Below are 20,923 nucleotides of genomic sequence, written 5' to 3'. Positions count from 1 at the left end.
TTTGAGAGTTTATTCTTATTTAATAAGATTAGCATTAAGTACATCTGAAAACCAAAGTTTACAACTAGATATTTGTAAAAGAACTAATTATAGTGTATCTGAAAAATGGCCCAACTACAACTATGTTATATCTCCAGTAAGTTTTTTTCCAGCCCTCTCCCTGGGTGTGTATATAGAAGCATACACACACACCATGAGGCTCCAAAAGATGCTCAGCCAAGCCTTTTTGGCCACAAAAATGCCATAATTTTACTGCTCTTGTGAAATGACAATAAAATATGGTATTATAATAAAATTACACTTGAATCCTTTCACAGTGCTTTATATCTGAAGACCAGACAGTGTTTGGTAACCAATTCTCTCCAGTAAAGTTACAGTGCTCAGACAACAGAAGAACCACCAGGACTTTCCAAAAGCTACTCCCACAAAATGGAAGGAATACAGTGTCTATGATCATAAACAAGCAGAGAGGAATGATAGGAAGCTTATGAATCATGGTCAGAATCTAAAAATGTCTTGCTATACCAGCATTAAGTTACAAACGCAGGGAGAGTGGATACATGTACTTTTTCATACAAGCCCTCTACGAGCCAAAACACTGTCTTTTTCACATCAGAATTGTAATCGGAGGTGTAGTACTCCTTGGTCGTTGTCAGTGTTACTTCTAACATGACTAGCTAAACAGTCCCTTTTAAACTGAGTACCAGCTCCACCCACTCATACATGAGCCACTCCTTTTTGGTGCTGGGCATATAGTGTATTAAAAGCTGGGGATGGTTTCACAGCAGCCACATCTCTGCTGTCAGCAGTCTCTGGACTGGAGGCCATTCTAATTCAATGGCCTTTTTCTTCATACTGTTCTTGACAGGGTCATGACCACTCAGTGATGGGGAAAATATGTCTGTGAGCTCTCTTCCTTTACACTGCCTATCTACATGGCAAATATGGCATGAATTATCTGCATTGTGCTAAGCCTAAGAATCATTTAATTAAGAAAAATATTCCCAGGATCTTGAATGCTGAGCTGAGGCCGGTCCCAAGATCCCCTCTCCCACTCCAGCCCCGGCAGGGTTTTGACACCACCACTGGGCCTTTCCAAGGCTCCCATTCTCAATGAGGACAAGTTGTTTGGGCCAGTTTTTTTCCTTGCTGTCTTTGCGGGGTGTGTGTGTGTTTCATGTTTAAATATCATTGCCAAATTTGGTGGCAACAAGAAAAATCAAACAGACCAGGTAATGAGGGAGGGAATCAAATGAGTAAGCAAAGAATATGGTGACCCCTGATGAACACAGACCAACACTGACCCTGCTGAGGGCTGAAGAGGAAGGAAGGACCTGACCACTACACTCATAGCTCCCATCCAGAGCACAACGTCTGCCCAGAGGGAAAGTCACCAGCCAAAGGAAAAGAAAAAATGAGGGACCAGTGATGGTTTCAGCAGGTTTCCTCTCCTTGTGAGTCCATTACCTTTCACAAAGAAATGTTAACTATCAAATGAGTCCATTAATTGTGCCGCTGAGGGTGAAACCATCCAGTTAGCATATACACTATCATTTGCATATCTTGGACACCCAGGGTTAGTGCCATCGGCTCTCGTGAGTGGTACAGGACTCTCTTCAGGCCAGTTCGGGTCTGACATGCCTAAAAATGAAAACAGATCATTTGTTCTGCACTGAAGAATCAAAATTTCATGTGCAGACAGTAAAGCCTTGGCAAAACTCCCTTTGAGGTTCAAACCAAACTTCTGTTTTCTGTGCCAATTACATGAATGGTTTCATGCTCCCGGTTTCCAAAACACATGTTTAGAGGAAATATTATGAGTTCTCTTGGTAACTGTAACTTAACAGAAACTACCAATTTTGACTTCTATAAGCTTCAGACTCTCAAACCTGCATATATCTGATGGCCTATCTAACTCTTTTTCTAAGGCAGAGGAAAGCACCAGCACATTGCTGTACTAAATGGTTCGCTGCAGCAGGTAGCTTCTATAAAATGTCTGTAATCCTGGGGGAGAGGATCTTCCAGATCAAGGGTGCACAAAGGTGAGTTCCACAGCAGTGACAGGAGAAATGGCATGTAGCACTAGACCCAAAGCCAGCAAGGAATCAAGTGACTCAGAAGAAATGCAAAAAGAACAATCTCAGCTGCAAAATGCTTGAAACTCCAAGATTTCAAAAAACAATCAATGATGAAGTTAGGAAACAGAAAAAAATTTCAAGTATTTAATTGAAGACAAAAGAAGGAGTTTTGGCAAGAACCGCATTTACTGTCCATTGCAAGACCACAGCACCACAGACTACATTATTCCAAAAAGCATTTACTCTAGTTTTTAGCGCTGACTTCTTAAGTGACAACTGTCATGACAGTGTGTAATGCAAAGGATGTGAAAACAGCAGCTTGTGTGTGACCTCCTCGATGTGGGACATGTAGCTGGGAACAACCTTACCAAGGGGTTTCCCAGAGCTGCCCACCCACCCAGACAGGCTTGGGGGGACCACTGGCTGAACTCAGTGCAGGCAGGGTGGTGCTGGCCCCTCCTTTCTAAATTACATGCCACCCCCAATTGGGTAACTATATCCCAGTAGTTAAATTAGAAGTACTATGACTTGATACCCACCCCAGAAATGACTTATTCATCATTTTCTCAATATCCCCTGAGTGTTCTCCCCTGCTCTCTATCATCTTAAATTGCTGGGCAATATGGTAGTTACACTTATTTTCACATCCTTTAAAAAAAACATAGCTGCAAAAATGCCTAAATGTAAACGGATGCAAAGTCAGACATTACAAAGAAAAAGGTTCAGAGTGGACTTTGGTTTCATTCAGACAAGAAAGACTCTTAAAAAGCATTGCAGAGAGTAAGGACAGTGCAGAGAGGAACAATGTCACTAGAATCTAGTAAATGCATGTGAAATTCTACCATAGAGTTTGTTTTCAATCCACGTGGAAGGGAGGGTTCGAGGGAGGGGAGCATTATTACAGTCCACCAGGGGCGTCTCCTCTTCTGAGAGGCCATCATCATAAAGCAGGGAGTCGGATGGGGTAGATGCAGCCAGGTCCAAGTAGTCCTAGAAGAGATACATGGCTGGTCACCACCCCGCAATATGTGTCACTACTGGACATGTCCCTAGGCAGAAGCCCTGGCCATGTCCCATCCCACACCAGCCTATCAGTTTGAGAGATCTGAGCCCCTCACCAGATTACCAGCATAGGGGTCCCACAGCCCCTGCCTCACCAAGCCCTGTTCCATAATCTTCATTGCTCCCCCCTCTAAAAAGTTACCTCTTTGGGGGAAGAAATGTTCTCCACTATTATTCTGTTCCTATCTCTGCAGCACTGAGTAACATGCCCCACATTGGGGAATCGGTCTGTTTGTAAACCCTGAGGCTCTCTGGGGGAGTGCACTGCAGCTCCATTACTCATGCAGAAGTGCCAAGATGCATCTGCCATCTGTGGGACACTTTCCAGCTTTCTTCCAAAGACCCCTACCATCTAGAACATCATATCAGGTCTCTGAAATCTGCAGTCATTGACGTGGGTTTTTCATAGGCTTCAGGTCCCAAGCATGACAATCCTGCAGTGTCTGCTACTCCCACTGCTCTGGTTAAATGTGTAAAAAACTGTCCCAGCATTTTCCTCACTGCCTCTTAGCAATGCTCTAGGAAAGGTTGTCTCTTAGCATCAGCTATCACTTGTTTAGGGTGACCCTTCATTCACAGGATTTGGAGGCTTTGCCCAAGTGATACACTGGTGTTAGGTTTTATTTCAAATGGTCTAGACCATGCATCTTGCTTTTTATGTTTGAAGAAATTACAAATGTTGGTAAATGTGTCCATGTGAGGATGAATAGCCTATATGTCTATGTATACAATGCAAGGGCAGGGTCTTTGTGTGTTTGTTTACTTGAATTTCCATGGTCTAAGACAGAATATGGTGCACAACAATTGTTCAATAAATATTAGTTGAAACTTTGTTGACTTTCTCATTTTCCTACAGAGTTGTAAACTGGAGGCACACATCGGAATTTTGAACATTTAAATGAGTTGCTAACATTAAACACTGGGAAACTTGACATAAGTATCCCTTAAAACTCAGAAGACCTGGCATGCTTAATTCATTTTCCTATAGGTCACATGCAGCTACAGCAAGGAGTCCTTTAGAGGGGGCTGGTGTCCTACTCTGTAGTCACTTCCCACCCTTAGATGGGGCTCTCAGAACATCTGAAGTTAGAACACTCACATCTACTCTTTTTTGTGATTTTGTTTGGCTTTGGAATATTTTCCTTCTACACCTGTCTTTTGAGAGCTCTTCCTAAGTGCCAAACTGAGAATCTTGCTGTCCTCATGATTTGAAAGGAAGTCCAAGAAGCCTGGTGCCTTCAGAAGTCAGTATGACTATCTTCTCCTATATAGCCTTGCTCTGTTCCTGCACAGGGACCTCCATGGACCTGTGTTGAGGCTGGAAACCACCCTTCCCATTTCCCACCCACCACATACACCCCACTGCCATGGCCAGCTTGTAGGTGGCCTACACTGGCAATCTGCTCTAGGTACTCACTCTTCTCTTAACCATCATCTTCTCCAGGTCTTTGCTGATGTCGGCAAACACTGGCCTCTTGTCTGGCTCCTGCTTCCAGCATTGCAGCATCAGACTGTACCTGGTGGGGAGTGTAGATAGGTTGCTGCAACCCAGCAAGGACCACACTGTCACAGTCACCACATCCAGCAGTGGCTGGGGCCTGGGGGTCTCTGTTCCCAAACCCAAAATCAGTTTCTGCATCATTGCATCCTTCTCCAAGCTGGGCCCAGGTCTGAGGGGTCACAGGGGGCTCAGGGTGGCGTGTACCATAAACTTCCCTTTCCTTGAGATAGATTTGTTTTCATGTTCCTCTCAGGTACACTGGTAGGTACATAGCTAACAGGATGTCGTGCTCACTATGGTGGCTGAGTGGGAAATGCTAGTCCTTAAAGCTCTTGTGAAGGATGAACTAGATGTGGAAACAAATGAAAACTTCTGCCAATCACATCTCTGTCTTATACTTTTATCACTTTCTTATATCTATGGGGCCCCAGCCTGGCTGCAAGGCCTCCTGTGCTGCTGTACATGGAGCTCTGGGCAGCTGGATGCCAGTCGAGGCTGCCAGGGTGGTAGTGCCACTCACCTTTTAACCCTGAGTTAGACACATGGCAGAAGCACATCGACTTTGTGGAATATATGGACCAGCATGTCTCTGCATGCAAACAACCACTTTCTTACGTGTCCTCAACCTGTCCTCCAAGAATCATCTGAGAGAACCTGTGTGTGTGAAACTTATGACCTTGGGCTTAAGTCTGGGCTCCTCCTGCTTACCCTTTGCCTGCCTTTGCACCTCCACTTGGGTACACCCCAGTGAGTGCCCCATGGGCCAGTCTGAATTACCTGCCCCTCCCCAAATGACCTGAAAGGACAGGTCTGTGGCCTTGGGCTCAGCTGCTCTCTTAGGGTGAAGTTCATCTCATTCTTCCCACACCCCTCCCTGAGCCCTACTCCCCTTTAACCTTATAGGTCCCCCCAGGAAGCCTGCCCAGCCCCAGTGGAGTTGAATCCCCAGCATCTGCCACCATGTCTAAGGATGGTTCTGTGATGTCTGCCCTGCCAATACCCACCACCCAGCTCACCACAGACTGGCACCAAGGGCTGATCAGGTGTGGGGAGGGGATGCGTGCATAAGCCCCTCCCTTCTCAGACCCAGGTTGTCTGTATCAGGGAGGCTGGGCCCACACAGACACAGAGCCTGCTCACATCTCCTCACTACAGTTGTCAGGCCTCTCCATCCGGTAGCCTGTCTTCAGAAGGTTGAAGAGTCGCTCAGGAGGAATCCCAGGGTAAGGGTTGCCCCCCAGGGTCACAATCTCCCATAGCAGGACACCAAAGGACCACCTACAAAGAATAAGACAGCCAGTGAGTGGCTACACCAGGCCTGCAGTGCCTTCTGAGAAGCTCAGACATCCATCCTCCCAGCAGCTGCTGACTCATTGGCTGAGTCTCCTGCCGGCACCTGCAGAGAGCAGGTCTCAGCCTGGATCCCACTGCACCAATTGATGCAGGATGGAGGTGGGAATAGCCATCTGTCTGCCCTGCCCCTGCAGCTCTGATGCTTCCCAGCTTGGTCCCCATATCCACAGGGGCACTGGGCAATGGTTCCCTGAAGTAGCGGGGATGGCCCAGACCAGATCAGCAAGTGCAGCAATATGCAGGCTGGACCCAGGTCAGGTGTCCAGGTGTCGGGTACGCTTCTTTCACCTTCTTTTTGTGCTTGAAAATTTTCATAAAGTCTTAGAAGAAAAAAAAATGCACTGCTATTGAAAAAATACTTAGCTGTGAGGGAAACTTAATTGTAAAGTGGGAACAAAATCATATCACCAAATAGCATTATCACATGAGCCCACTTACAGTGATAAAGAGAAAATACCTGCACACCACAGAAAACCCTAGAAGGCTGTGCTTACAAAGGCCTGCAGCAGTTACTCAGAGATCTGAGTGACTCGGTCTCTTCATCATGCTTTACTCTAAATTTTCTGATTGCCTTATAGTCAACTTCCATAATCAGAAAACAGTTTCATACTATAAGAACTGCCTGTCACAGCCCACTTTATTCAAGATATGCATGTCTGTTGATGTCAGAACACTTAGAAGAAACAAATCTATTGTGTTTTTGAAAATTATCAAGTCTGTATTTTGACCTGGAAGACTGAATTTTGGTTCCTGTCTTTGAGCAGTTTGGGGCACAGCAGCCTCGAACTTACTCAAAGCCATTTCCATCCGTAGCAGGGACCAATCCCAGGACCCCTGCCTAAGCCCAGTCCTGCTCAGGCCCACAGGATGGGAACTGTTTAATTGGACCTGGGTGTCACTAAGCCTCCCACTGAAGGGAGGGGAGAGGAAGGGGGGAAGAGAAGAGGAGGAAGAGAAGGGTATTTGCAGTCACTGCTCACTGCTCTCATGAATCTCACAGCTTTCAGAACTACTGCCTGGGCCCTTGTATCTGCTCAATGAAGACATGAAACTCCCTCTCTTGTTGGGGGTCACTGCAGATGGGTGGCATGAGCTGAGAGGCATTCAGGGCATGTGCTTTTCCTTAGCTGAGCTGCCCAGACAAGTATCATGGTCCCTTTCACATGTAACCTCCACCCCAGGAAGGCAACACCCACACTTACACATCACTTTGGGTGGTGTAGATATGATCAAAAAGGGACTCAATTGCCATCCATTTGACTGGAATCCGACCCTAAAAAGGGAATGAAAGAAGGGCATTAATGTTGCTCAGACACCTTTTGAACTGGAGGAGAGGAGTGGCCCTGTTTCAGGTGCTTCCAGCTCTGTGGGGTACTGAGTAATGACACCCAGAATATTCCTGGGTACACAACTGGTAGCACAGCTTCAGAAGGGCCAGAGATTTAGTCTAGCTTTTCCAGGCATGTTTGAGATGACAGAGATAGTCTGCCCACGGATACACAGGGCTTGCTTGTCACATATCCTATTCCTGCTGAGAAGAAACCCAAGGAGTTGATACCAAGCCCAAGGAAGGTCCCCTAGGCCACATCTGGGAGCTCTGAGGCATCCTGGGTGCTGCTGCCCAACTGATGGGCCAAGGACACCATCCAGCAAGATCTACTCTGATATCCAAGGGTGAATGACTTTGGGAGACTTCTAATGCAAACTAACACACAACAGGCTCTTGTGAGAAGCTCTGAGGGAAGAGATCTGTTTATGTGCCTTGAGGCTGGCTTTTCCCTTTTATGCCAGGACCTTTGTAGCATCCTTTAGAACAGTGCTTCCCACTGCAGCAGGACTAGGGTAAGACTTAATGAATCATTTCCAATGCAACTTTTAAAATTCTTATATTCAGTTAAAGTCGGCATTCAATATTTTATTAGTTCCAGGTGGGCAGCATAGTGGTTAGACATTTATATACCTTACAAAATGATCCTCTTGATAAGTCTAGTACCCACCTGACACCATACATAGTTATTACAATATTATTGACTATATTTCCTGTGCTGTACGTAATTTACATCCCAGAAACTATTCTGTAATTGCCAATTTGTATTTCTTAATCCCTTCACCTCTCCACCTAGTTCCTCAACCATCCTCCCATCTGGCAACCATCACCTTGTTATGAGTTTGCTTCTGTCTTGTTTGTTAGTTTATTTATTTTTTAATTTTTGGATTCTACATGTAAGTGAAATAATATAGCATTTGTCTTTCTGTCCAAATTATTTCACTTACTTCAATACTCTCTAGGTCCATCCATGTTGTTACAAGTGTTAAGACTTCATTCTTTTTATGACCAAATAATATTCCATTGCATGTATGTGTATCACCTCTTCTTTATCCATTCATTTTTTGATTGGAACATTTAATCCATTTGCACCTAAACCAATTATTGTCAGGTATGTAGTTATTGCCATTTTATTATTTTCTGATTGTTTTTTAGTACTTCTCTATTCCTTTCTTGTTCTCTTGCTCGCTTCTTTTGTATGTTAATAATTTTCTATAGTTTTGTGTTTGGATTCCTTTCTCTTTCTTGCATCTCTTGAATTTTTGGTTTGTGGTTACTATGTGCTTTGTATGTTCCAAGCTATGTTTATAGCCATCTATTTTAAGTTGATGGTCACTTAAATTTGAACACATTATTTAATCACTACCATTATTACTCACCCCTTCCATATTTATGTTTTTGTCATTTTTTACTTCTTTTGTGTGTTTGTGTGCATCCTTTAATTTATTGTAATTACACATGATCTTGCTACTTTTGCTTTTTTAACATTTGTCATAGCTTTAGTGTTGGTTGATCCACTTTTATTATATATTTGCCTTTGTCAGTGAGTTTTTTTAATTTGTATTTTTTATTTTCTTCTCTTCTTCCTCCTCTCCTCCTCCTTCTTCAAAAAGTCCCTATAACATTCCCTGTAATAATGGTTTGGTGGTGACAGACTCCTTCAGCTTTTTCTTGTCTGGGAGGATCTTTATCTCCTTTGATTTTAAATGGTAGCCTGGCTGGGTAGAAAAATCTTGGTTGTAGATTTTGCTTTTCATCACTTGGAATATTTCATATCAATCCATTCTGGCCTATAAAGTTTCTGTTGAGAATGCAGCTGACAGTCTTATGGGAGTTCCCTTGCAGGTAATTAACTGCATTCATTTTGCTTTTTTAAAAAAGATTCTCTCTGTCTTTAACCTTTTGTATTTTAATTAAAATGTGTCTTTGTGTGGCCCTCTTTGGCTTCATCTTACTTGGGACTCTCTGTGCTTCCTGGAATTCTGTGTCTTTTTCCTTCAACAGGTTAGGGAAGTTTTCAGTCATTATTTTTTCAAATAGGTTCTCAATCCCTTGCTTACTAGCCCTCTCCACTTTCTGGTAGCACTATGATATGTATGTTGTTATGCTCGATGTTGTCCCAGAGGTCCCACCCCTTAAAGTAGCCTTATTTTGAGATTCTCTCTCTCTCTCTGCTGTTCTGATTGGGTGCTTTCTGCTCCCTTGTTTTCCAAATTGCTGATCCAACCCTCTGCTTAATCTAATTTGGTGTTGACTCCATCTAATGTATTCATTTCAGTTATGGTATTCTTCATTTCTATTTTTAATTGTTTCTATCTCTTATGTTTCTTTTCTCTTTGTTGAAGTTCTCACTGAGATAATCTATTCTTCCCCTAAGCTCAGTTGAGCATCCTTATAACCCTTGTTTTGAATTCTGTATCTGGTAGATTGTTTGCTTCCAATTTGTTTAGTTTTTGTTCTGGAGTTTTGCACCATTCTTTCATTTGGGGCATGTCTGTCTCATTTTGACAGCCTCCCTGTGTTTGTTTCTATGTATTAGGCAGATCTATGTCTCCCAATCTTGGCAGAGTAGACTTATGTAGTAGGTGGGACCCTGTGGCATAGTCTCCCTGTTTACCTGAGTTAGATGCTCTTGGGGTGTCCCTTGTGTGGGTTTTTGTGCTCTCCTGTTGTAGTTGATCCTTGATTGCCATTGGCATGTAAGTGGGTAGGAATGACCCTCATGCTGATGAGCTGTGAGGACCAGCCATGACTACAGCAGACAAGCTACTGTGCAGGGACTTACCCCAGGAGTGAGATTTGCCATAGTGAGGCTCAGGCACATGCCGAGTTCACCTTTTGGGTATGATGTTTGTAGTGCTAATTGGTGGTGTTCTGGTGTGGTATGAAGGTGTGGTATGAAGCCAGCCACCAGGTGTGTCGGTTTGAGGGCCTCTTGGAGAGGCTTCAGTGCAGGCCAAAGTCAGCTGAACCTGGTAGGAGCTACAAAGTGGCTTTTGGTTGGTAGCTGTCTGTTCTGGGCTTGGAGGCATCTCAGAGTGGTTATTCTGGGAACCAAGGCCAGTTACCACTACTACCAGGCTTGGGGTCACGTAGTAAGAGGTCTGGGGCACACTGAGGCCAGGGAATTCTTATTTGGGTTTGTGGACCTTTGAGAGATTTTAGAAAATTCTGTAGTGCAAACACAGGTTGGCAACTTGTGTGGATTAGCCTCTGAAAGAGATTCAGGTCAGGCATGCTATAAGAGAATCATCAGGGTGGGATGGAAACCATAGCAGACTGGTTAATGGAGACTCAGACTTTGTGCCAGCCTGTACTTGTAGGCTGGGTTGATGGATGGCTCCATAAAGCAACAATGATGCCTACAGGCGCTTTGCTCCTGGAGAGAACTGCTCCTCCTACCCTTGCTCTGAAACCAGACAATTCAGTTCCTCCCTGTTTATCACTGGCAGTTTTTGAGCTGTTATCTTTTTCTGGAGCTAATGGTGAGTGTTTACGAGTGAGTGAATCTGTACTTAGGTCCTTTACAAGGACTCCTGGGTCTACACCAGCCCCTCTGTCTCACCTAGAAGAAATCCCCACTGATTTTCACAGTCATCTGTTGTGGCAATTGCTCTTCCTGGCACTGGTGATCTGAGCTGGAAAACCTGGTGTGGGGATGAGAGCCCTTACTCCTCAGTGGGGACCCCCACAGCTGAGATGGCCCTCCTGATTCTTAATTGCCACACACAGGTATGACACAAGCCCATGTTGCAACTCTGCCCCTCCTGCCAGTTTCAAATGTGGCTACTTCTTTATATTCTTGGTTATAGTCTCTTCAGGTGGTTCTGAAGGGTGATTGTTCTATAATTTAGTTGTAATCTTGATGTGGTTGAAGGAGGGGGCAAGCATAATTTACTTATTTTGCTATCCTGACCAGAGGTGTCCCCAATGCAAGTTGATAAATAGCTTTTCAGTAGGTAAGTCTTCAGGCACAAATCAATAAAAAAATTAGTGCACAGGATTTTAATGCAGCATTTATTGTAATTTCTTTTTCTTTAAAGCATTCTTTAAAATTCTTTAAAGCATTTTCTTTAATGCACTGATTCCTGTCTTTAATAAAGTGTGGCTGTTTCTGGGGCACATGTTTGTAACAATGCTGCCTGCAGCCTGTTCTCTCCAGGACCCTGTGTTTAGACTCCTTGTGTTTCTCTTTTCTGTGACACAGAGCCTTCCTGGAGGATCAGTGCAACAACAGGAAGGCTTTGTCCACATCCCTTCACAGGGTGGGGAGTAGCCCTTCTCCACTTCCCCTTTGGCAGCATTGAGACATGCTATCACAACAGAAACCCCAGAAAAAAGGAAACATTGTCCTTACAGCCCATGGCAACATAAGGGCTTCACCCCACTCTCAGAGTGAAGCTGAAGTGTAGGCAGTTACTTTTGGTGTTTTTTTTTTTCTTGAGCAGCATCTATTCGGAATGTCAAGTCAGTTGTGACTTGAATGGCTTGTGAGTGGGCCCTGTCATAGGGAGGCTGCAGGAGAGGGGCTAAGTGGGCAATAGAACAGAGAGGGCCAAGACAAATGCCAAAGGAAACTGGCCAATGACATGGACCAGATTCCCCCAGAGAGGCCCAACCGCCTACTTCAGAGATTTGGAGAAAGCTTTTTGAGGATGCTACAATGAGTCTCTGGATCCCATCTCTAGAGTCCTCCTTATACCTTCCAAACTCGCCCAGCCAGGGATTCCCAGGCCCCTGTCTTAGGGGAACCTCTACCTATAATATGCTTCATTCTTTCCTGCAAAGAGCAGCCCTTCACTCTCCTCTAGGAAAACAGCTAATTACACAAAAAGGAAACAGTGACCTTCATTCTGTAGAAGGGAAAAGGACACTGTGGAGAAGAGGATGGCTATTTCTGAAGCATTAGGTGACCTTCAAAAATGATAGTGATTAAAAGCAACAGAAGCTTCAGGGCCCAGCTCAGGAAGGTCAGATGTGGTCCTCAGGAAGAGAAGGAACAGACTCAGGGATCAGTCCTAAACTGGGTCTTTGAAGACCCAAAATCAGGGAAGTTTAGGAATAAGGGCTAGAAGTTTGTACTCTAAAAATCCGCTTGATCTTCTCCAGGTATTCTAAGGGCTCTGCCTCCATCCTGTAGGCACTCTGACTGCTATCCCCACCCAGCTGAGGACTTCAGGCCAGCACATCCTAGAACTGGACCCTGGTACCTTGCTCCTTTTCACATAGGAGTCCTCTTCATACACATCCCGTGACAGTCCAAAATCCGAAATCTTCATCTTCCGCCCTTCAGCTACTAAGACATTTCTGGCTGCTAAGTCCCGATGAACAAGCTGCAAGGACAATAACAGGGACCTCTAAAACCCAGGCCCATAATAGGCAGTAGAGGTGAGGGCTGGGGCAGCACACACCTTCATCTCGGCCAGGTACCGCATCCCCCGTGAGATCTGCCAAGCGAAGGAGATGAGATCACCCATGGTCAGGGCCCGCTCATCTGGGTTGTCCAGGTAGCTGGAGTTGCGGCTGCCTCTGCTGCCAACATAGCCAGGACCTGCTTTGCGGCTCTCTCGCAGGAAGCCCCGAAGGGAACCATACTTGGCATACTCCACGATGAGAAGAAGTGGACCTGGGGGCAGAAGGGACTGTGGCCTGGCTGCCTGCCAAGCCCTGAGCAGGTAGAGGTCAAGCCAACTCTGGCACCTCCCACAGCACAGGAAGGAGGGGATGCAGGCCTTCTTAGAACAGCTCTGCACCCTACCAGTAAGTAGGCAGATGGACACAGCCCTGTTCTGAGTGGAAAATGTCTGGGTTCTGGGCAGCTCCATGACTTACCATATTTTCCTGTGTATAATACACACTGTTTTGCCCAAATTTTTGAGGGAAAAATAAAGATGTGCATTATACATGGGTAGTACCTGAAATGCCTTTTATCTGTTCTTGTGTTTTGTAATTATTTGTTACATAAAATTTCTTGTACCATAATGTTAAAAATAAATGCTAAAATTCCTTTATAATACAAAAACAAGTATCTAAATATAAATAAATAAAACATTAAATTAAAAAATTAAAATGAAAGGTTTCTTCCCTGAAAGTCTGGGCCAAAAATGTGTGTATGCATTATACAGAGCAGTGCATCATCATGGCAAAATATGGTGAGTCCCAGGTCATTCTAACATCATTTGCTCTCTACCCTGTGAGGCCAGTAGTGCTGAAGCCACTGCCTGGGTGGTTAAGCATGACCTCATTCAAGAGTGCCTAAGGCAGAAGGCTACTGCACTCAGTGTTTCCTGGGGATGTACACCCCTGCTGCTAGGATGTCAAGCCTTTCTGTATCCTTGGTCCTGCCATAGCATGGCCTGGGAATGATTGATGGAGGCAGAGTTTGGATTGCACATGGCCCACCTGCTTTCTGTTCCCATCTTACACCCAACCCTAGGACCAGCGTCCCTGCTATCCTCTCCCTATTGGCTTCCTGTCCCCTCACACCCCCAACACACACATGTGCATAAACAGTGAGTCCCCTGATGGCTGGTCTCCTGTGTCCTTATGTGAGAAACAGTGCCAATGCTTTGTCATGCAGGGCTAGGGTCACCTAGAGATCATGGCATGGCTAGTCCCCCATAGGTCCCTAGAAAGCACTATCCATTTTTGGAGTTCTTTGGCTGGGGCTCTGCCTGCAGCAGGGTGGTAACAACCAGAATGTTACCAGAGACCTTTGGGCAGCCCCAGCAGGCCTAGAGCTCCCAGAGCAGTGACCTCATGCAGGTACTCCTGCAGCAGTCCCTTCTAGCCTTCTCACTGACGTAGGAGGCTCTAGCCAAGAGCCAGAGCCAGAGATCATGCTTCCAGGAAGACAGAGAATAAAGGCCAGAGAAGAAGAGGATGGGGAGGGGGAGGAAGAAGAGTGTGGCAGCCCAGAGTTCCTGGCCTGTGGCAGGCAGCTGCTATCCTGTGGCTGGCCTTACCATCCTGGCTGCAGGCCCCATACAGTTTGATGACATTGGGGTGGTTGACCTGCTTCAAGAGGTTGAATTCTGACAGTAGGTCCCGCAGCTCATTTGGGGAGGCATTCTCTGAAACACATGTAAACAAAGAAGGTTGCAAATCCATCCCCTTGAAGACCCCTTCTGTGACCATGCAGGGTCACATTAATCCACACTGGGGCTCTGCAAGGACCCATTATCTCCTTCTGAAACACCTTACCCCAGGATCCCACAGCTTGGGGTTACTCTCATCCCACAGGATGATTGGCTTCTTCCACCTCTGGGAAATAAGAACCTGAGGACCCAAAGTCCATGTAAATAGGATCTCTCCACGGACAGCCTCCCAGGGCTGGGCTATGTGTAAGTGGAGTAATTTCTTTGCAATTGCCATCTTCCAAAGACAGGAATGTACAGAGACTCCTCTCATTCATCTTTCTGGAAAGGTAAGGTGACTCCCTGTTGCCCCCAAACACCCAATGACCAAGGACTCAACAGTTGGAGGCAAGGCTCTGGAGGAAGGTACAGATCACAAGATTTCACAGAAGTCCTCTCACCATGAGGAGGATGTGCATCCTGAGAGTGGGTGGAGCTGGGTTTGGTCTCTCACCAGGAGCCTGGTGTGGAGGTTTTTGTGTGAGAAGCTGTGGCTAAACAGTCCTCCTGGCCCAGAGTCCCATGGCTCACTGCCCATCTGTGCCATGCCCTACCTCTAGCTGCAAAATTCTCTGGAAGTGAGAGGACAGCTTCTAGAGGAGATGGCACATCAGGAATCAGGACCCACTGTATCACACATGGAAGATCACTGTGCCCTCTTAAGGTGTGGGTTCTCTTGGATGAGGGGTGACCCCAGTCTGAGGGCCTGAGGAAGCATCCAGAAGCACTGTAATAAGTGGCCCCATGACTGCTGCACTAGAATCTGTGTGTGCATAAACCAACCCAATCCGCCCACTGCACTGCTGCTGGGACCTTGGGTCAGTCCACTTGGGTCAGAGCCCTGCCACAGCAGAGGGCCATCTGCCTAGTCTCTGTGGAAAAACATGAATGTGTGTTTGTGTGACCACTCAGAGCCAAGCTTGTGGCACAACTGGTCACTCATGGCAAGACTGGGGAGGGCAAGTCTTCCAGGGACTCTGGAGGTAGGGCCAGTCCTCTCAGGTGGTCTTCTCACCAGGACCCCAGCAGCCAGATCACTGAGAGAAATGAATTGGGCAGAGTGAAGTGGGGAGAACTATCAATTCAAAACCAAAAGGGCTCTTAGAGTTTTAAAAACTCAGACCTTTACCCAACATTGGTATCTAAGCAATACCGCTCCAGAATGTCTTAAGGGAGGAACGTCCTCGCCTTCCTTCAGGAACCACCCTGACCCATGTCACCTATGATAGGTGGGGCCCCCAGACTTCAACCACTCAAGACAACCATGGGAGGCTCTTGAGCAGGTGTCAGGACAGCTGCCAGCATATTGGCTTCATCTACTCCTTGGGGCTCCCACAGGTGTGCATGGCAGAACTACCTGTGTGTGCTGTCTGGACAGGTACCTTTAAGCATCTTCACAGCCACAGTCATGTATCCTGCTTTGCCTTTCAGCTGGAAGGCTGTTGCTTCCACCACTTTTCCAAATTCTCCTTCTCCCAGAGTTTTCCCAAGAACCAGGTTCTTTCGAGGGAATTCCCACTTTGGATCCTCCTATATTGGTGTTGAAGGAAGGAAGAGAAGAGATGCAGAGAGGAATATGGTGAGGATAAGAAAAAAGGAACAAGGCAAGACCCATGAACAAGCTCCACTCTGCAGAGAACTGACCATAATTTGAACCAGTAGGTAACAGTCATTCATGTTGATAAAGACAGGATCCCACAGTTGGGCCCTAAGGTGTCATTCCATGACAGGTCTCCACCAGGGCATGGCAGGCGTTGCCGTGGACTGGTATGGACTCTGGATGCCTGTACCCTGTTTTACTGAACATACCCTGGGCTACCCTGGGCCCATGTCCTTGTCTCTCAAATAAGGTATTCAGGGCTTACTAAGCAATAAAGGTACTCATGTGGGAGCATAGTTTCTTCTGTGGGAGTCAGGATCAACTCTTCTGGCATTGGGTCTGCTTTAGACACCAGGCCCACAAGGCACTGACTGGGTTATGTCCCCAGCTCAGGTATGTCCTCTCCAGAGATGCCCAGAAGACTGAATTGGCACCAATGGCCCAAGTTGCTTCCCAGCACAGAATCTGCACCTACAAGTGGAAGTGTCTAGGGCAACTTCCCTGTGTGGCAGCCTCTGGACAGGTACTACTATGCTCCTGAGGAACCTCCACAGAGTTGTGTGGAAGAGGCTGTTCCTCCTATAGAATTGGCCATCATCTTAAACCTGCACATACCTGCTTATCATGCTCCCTGTCACACACCTTGCATTCCTACTGAAGTCTTGTCCACACACTCAAGACCACTCTAGGATGCCTTATCAGGCACTCAGCTTGCCCTGTATACTTGAATTCTGACTGAGATGCTAAAGCCTGTCTGGACTCTCCCCTCCTATTCCAGAACTGGACATCCATCTCTCTAAGTCTCCCTGCAGCTGGGCATGGCTATGGCTTCTGGGACCTGCTCACAATGTGTACTACCAGGCTTGCCAAACCCATAGAGATGACACCAATGGGAATGTGTTTGCCCCTGAATGGCCAAAACTATGCTGTTTGATGTTTGGGTACAGAAGCAGCTTCCTCTGGCCTGGAGCACCTTCCAACCAGCTACTGGGTATTCTGGTGTTGTCTCAGGTTCCCTAGGAAATCAAAGTCAGGGTCAGAGTTGACAACAGTATCATCACTGCCTTGGTATCCTCACCTCCACACTGGACTGGATAACTTCATTTACTACACAGAGACCATGCTGAGCATATGTGGCTATCACCAATTTGATTCTCTTAAAATATTTAATATTATTCTCCCTACTTTATATATGAGTAAACTGAGGCTGAGTGGTTGACTAACATGTTTGAGGCCTCAGAGCTGATCAGTGTGGCCCTTGGGTCTCAGTCTGTGTTTTGGTTGCTCTGTATTCTGGGCAGGACGTGACTACCAGGATATATAAAAGAATCACATGGCTCATTCCAGAGGCCTACAGTGGAAGCTGAGATGCCACTGGCTCAGGTTGCAGGCCTTCCATCTGCTGAGTGGTTCAAACTAGAAAAGCTGGAAGGGAGACTGCAGTGGCCACTGCACCTGCAAAATGCCTTGATGGCCTAAACCATCACTAAGGGGAAAGGCTCCTCCTACAAACCCCAGCTACTTTCCAGCCCTGGCTGGAGACTGCCAGGGCCATGTAGCCACTGGATACTGAACTTCCTGCCTGTAGATACCTGGAGGTACACACACAGAACTCTCCCTTCCCAGCCATGTGGTGGGACTTGTTTCCATGTACCCTCCACTCTGAGAGCATTTTCCTAAGTCTCTCCCAAAATGTGGTTTCTACTTCTGGCCAAACTGGAGGCATAGTTAAATACATTTGCCTCCTCACACAACCAAAAAAAGGACAACAACTAATTTGAAACAAAAAATAACTAGAACTGCCAGAAAATAAAATTCTATGGAAGTCCGACAACCAAGGAGTTAAAGAAGAAACATTTCTCCAGGCGGTTAGGAGGGGCAGAGACGGACAGCTGGGAGAAGAGGATGCACAGCAAGGTGGCAACTGGAGGACCAGGCAGGCAAGCAAGGCAACAGCTGGTGGCAGATGGCAGACTGGGGCCAGCAAAGCGGTGGCTGGCAGACCAGGCAGTCCCACATTTGCGTGCCAATAAACTGGGAGAAACAACTGGGGAGCAAGACAGACCACCGACTCAGGATTCCAGTGTGGAGAAACAGCCTTATAACCTATGACTGGAAAAACCTGTTGGGGTTATGGTGGTGGGAGAAATGACCAGCCTCACAGAAGAGTTCATTGGAGAGACCCACAGGGTCCTAGAATGTACACAAACTTACCCACCCTAGAATCAGCACCAGAAGGGCCCAATTTGCTTGTGGGTAGTGCGGGAAGTGACTGAAAGCCAGCTGAGAGCCCAGCAAGTGACACTGTTCCCTCTCTGATTCCTCCTCCACATACAGCACCAAAACACAGGGTTACCCTGCCCTGGTGAATACCTAAGACTCCACTCCTTACAACTTTTGCAATAGGCACACCAAGACAAAAAAATATGGCCAAAATTAAAGAGCAGATTGAAACTCCAAAAATAGAACTAAGCAATGAAGAGATAGCCAACCTATCAGATGCAGAGTTCAAAACACTGCTAATCAGGATGCTTACAGAAATGGTTGAGTATGGTCACAAAATAGAGGAAGAAGTAAAGGTTATGAAAAGTGAAATAGAGGGAAATGTATAAGGAGCCAACAGTGATGGGAAGGAAACCAGACTGAAATCAATGATTTGGACCAGAAGGAAGAAATAAACATTCAACCAGAACAGAATGAAGAAATAAGAATTCAAAAAAAAAAATGAAGAGAAGCTGAGGAACCTCCAAGATAACTTTAAATATTCCAACATCCAAATCATAAGGGTGCCAGAAGGAGAAGAGGAAGAGCAATAAGTTGGCAACTTATTTGAAAAAATAATGGAGAACTCCCCCAATCTGGCAAAGGAAATAGACTTCGAGGAAGTCCAGGAAGCTCAGAGTACCAAAGAAATTGGACCCAGGGAAGCACAGGCCAATACACATCATAATTACATTAGCCAAGATTAAAGATAAGGAGAGAATCTTAAAAGCAGCAAGAGAAGAGGGGTTACCTACAAAGGAGTTCCCATATGACTATTGGCTGATTTCTCAAAAGAAATTTACAGGCAAGAAGGGGTTGGAAAAAAGTATTTGAAGTGATAGGCAAAGACCTATGACCTAGATTATTCAGCAAAGCTATCATTTAGAATGGAAGGACAAATAAAGTGCTTCCCAGATAAGGGCAAGTTAAAGGAGTTCATCATCAACAAATTCTTATTATATAAAATATTAAAGGAATTTATGTAAGAAAAAGAAGATAAAAAATATGAAGAGTAAAATGACAACAAACTCACAACTATCAACAACTGAACCTAAAAAAAAGAAAAAAACAAAAAGAAAAAAAAACTGAGCAAACATTTAGAATAGGAACAGAATCACAGAAATGGAGATCACATGGAGGTTTATCAGAGATGAGGGGGATGGGAGAGAAGGGGAAAAAGGTATAGGGAATAAGAAGCATCAGTGGTAGGTACAAAATAGACAAGTGGAAATTTAGAATAGTATAGGAAATGGAGAAGCCAAAAAACTTATATATACAATCTATGGACATGAACTAAGGGTAGGGGGAACTGCTGGTGGGAGGGGGGTTGCAGGGCAGGGGAGAATAAAGGGAGAAAAAAATGGGACAACTGTAATAGTATAATCAATAAAATATATTTTTAAAAAATGTGGTTTCTAGATCCTCCAACAGTTCCCAGTGAAACTGACGAAGGGGTGCTGCAGGCCAAGGGGAGACCTAGATGGGATGGGAGCTCTGAGGAACACTGGGTGGCCACAGATCCTGGTAGCCACTGAGAGGGGGACTTGGACAACTTCTGGGTCTGGCTGGCACTCTGTCAGCTGGCCAGTCACAGAGTCAAGGGGCCTGGTTCCCCACAGGTGGCTCACCCCTCAGCAGCCCACCCTCCATGCCACAGATGGACTCTCTTCTCTGCTTCCACTTTGACCAAGTTCTTGCCTGCTGCCATCTCTCACCTGGATGAAAAGAGTACCTCATTACTGGACTCACTTCTATACCCACCCTATAGACTCCCCAGCGGAGAATCTTATGAAAATGAAGGCAGACCATAGGCCTCCCTTGAGCAACCCCAAACCTCCAGGGGTCACACTCTTTGAGAAAAACCCATACTCTTCCTTGGGGCCCCCAAACCCCTGGCACATCTGCAGGAGCTCCCTGTCAGAACTCACTGTGTCCTCAGAACCCAAATCTCAGTCCACTTGGATTAAAGTCCATCGGTCTCCATTCTGTTACCTGATTCCATGTTCTCTTCCCCATGGCCTTCTGCCTTCCTTGGATGTCATTTCAATGAAGGCAGGGTGGCTACTAGAATGCCCACGCATTAGCTGCTTGCCCCCCTCTCCTCTCTAGCTCCCAAAGGCCAGTTTCACCTGCAGGGCCTCTGGCAGCCAGATATGGAACCTCACCGGAATCTTGAAGGCATCCACAGAGACCTGGTTCTCCATGGAGTCCAGTGAGGGACGGCGGGCACTGGATGAGGAGTAGCTGACCGGGAAAGCCTGGGCTGGCCGACGGAAAGTCATCTCAGCCGAGGCAATGGGTGGTTTGTGGGCATTCTTGTGGTAGCGGTGGATGCAGAAGGTGGAGAGTAGCACAGAGATAATGAAGGAGAAGAGCACAGCCACTGCAATCACCATACGGCAGAGCTCATCACACAGTGGATCTGTGGACAGGGGTGGCATTAAGGGACAATGGTCCAGGAGGGTTCCCCCATATCCCAACAAGAGCCCGCATGGCACCATTCTCTAGCCTGCCATGCCCACAGCAGCTGGGAAGTAGCTGCTGTGACAAACTATGAGTGGCCTGGCAAGTGCTGCTGGCATGAAAGTATGAGAATAACTACAA

At 46.1% G+C, this 20,923-nt stretch overlaps 1 protein-coding gene across 1 annotated transcript in view; it reads right to left on the bottom strand.

Annotated features, from left to right (window-relative positions):
* Positions 1-154: 154 nt before the first annotated feature.
* RET (ret proto-oncogene) overlaps positions 155-20,923 on the bottom strand; it is a 74,550-nt gene continuing 53,781 nt past the window's right edge. The window contains 10 exon segments of the mRNA XM_028513177.2: positions 155-1,641; positions 2,921-3,068; positions 4,558-4,657; positions 5,782-5,919; positions 7,197-7,267; positions 12,532-12,654; positions 12,733-12,947; positions 14,287-14,394; positions 15,840-15,987; positions 20,485-20,741. Coding sequence (XP_028368978.2) covers positions 1,484-1,641; positions 2,921-3,068; positions 4,558-4,657; positions 5,782-5,919; positions 7,197-7,267; positions 12,532-12,654; positions 12,733-12,947; positions 14,287-14,394; positions 15,840-15,987; positions 20,485-20,741 — 1,466 coding nt within the window. The 3' untranslated portion in view covers positions 155-1,483.

This window comes from Phyllostomus discolor, chromosome 5 (genome assembly GCF_004126475.2).
Source record: "Phyllostomus discolor isolate MPI-MPIP mPhyDis1 chromosome 5, mPhyDis1.pri.v3, whole genome shotgun sequence".
In the NCBI taxonomy this organism is placed as follows: Eukaryota; Metazoa; Chordata; class Mammalia; order Chiroptera; family Phyllostomidae; genus Phyllostomus; species Phyllostomus discolor.
The sequence above is the reverse complement of the archived record's forward strand: the minus strand, read 5'-3'. Positions and strand labels throughout refer to the sequence as shown.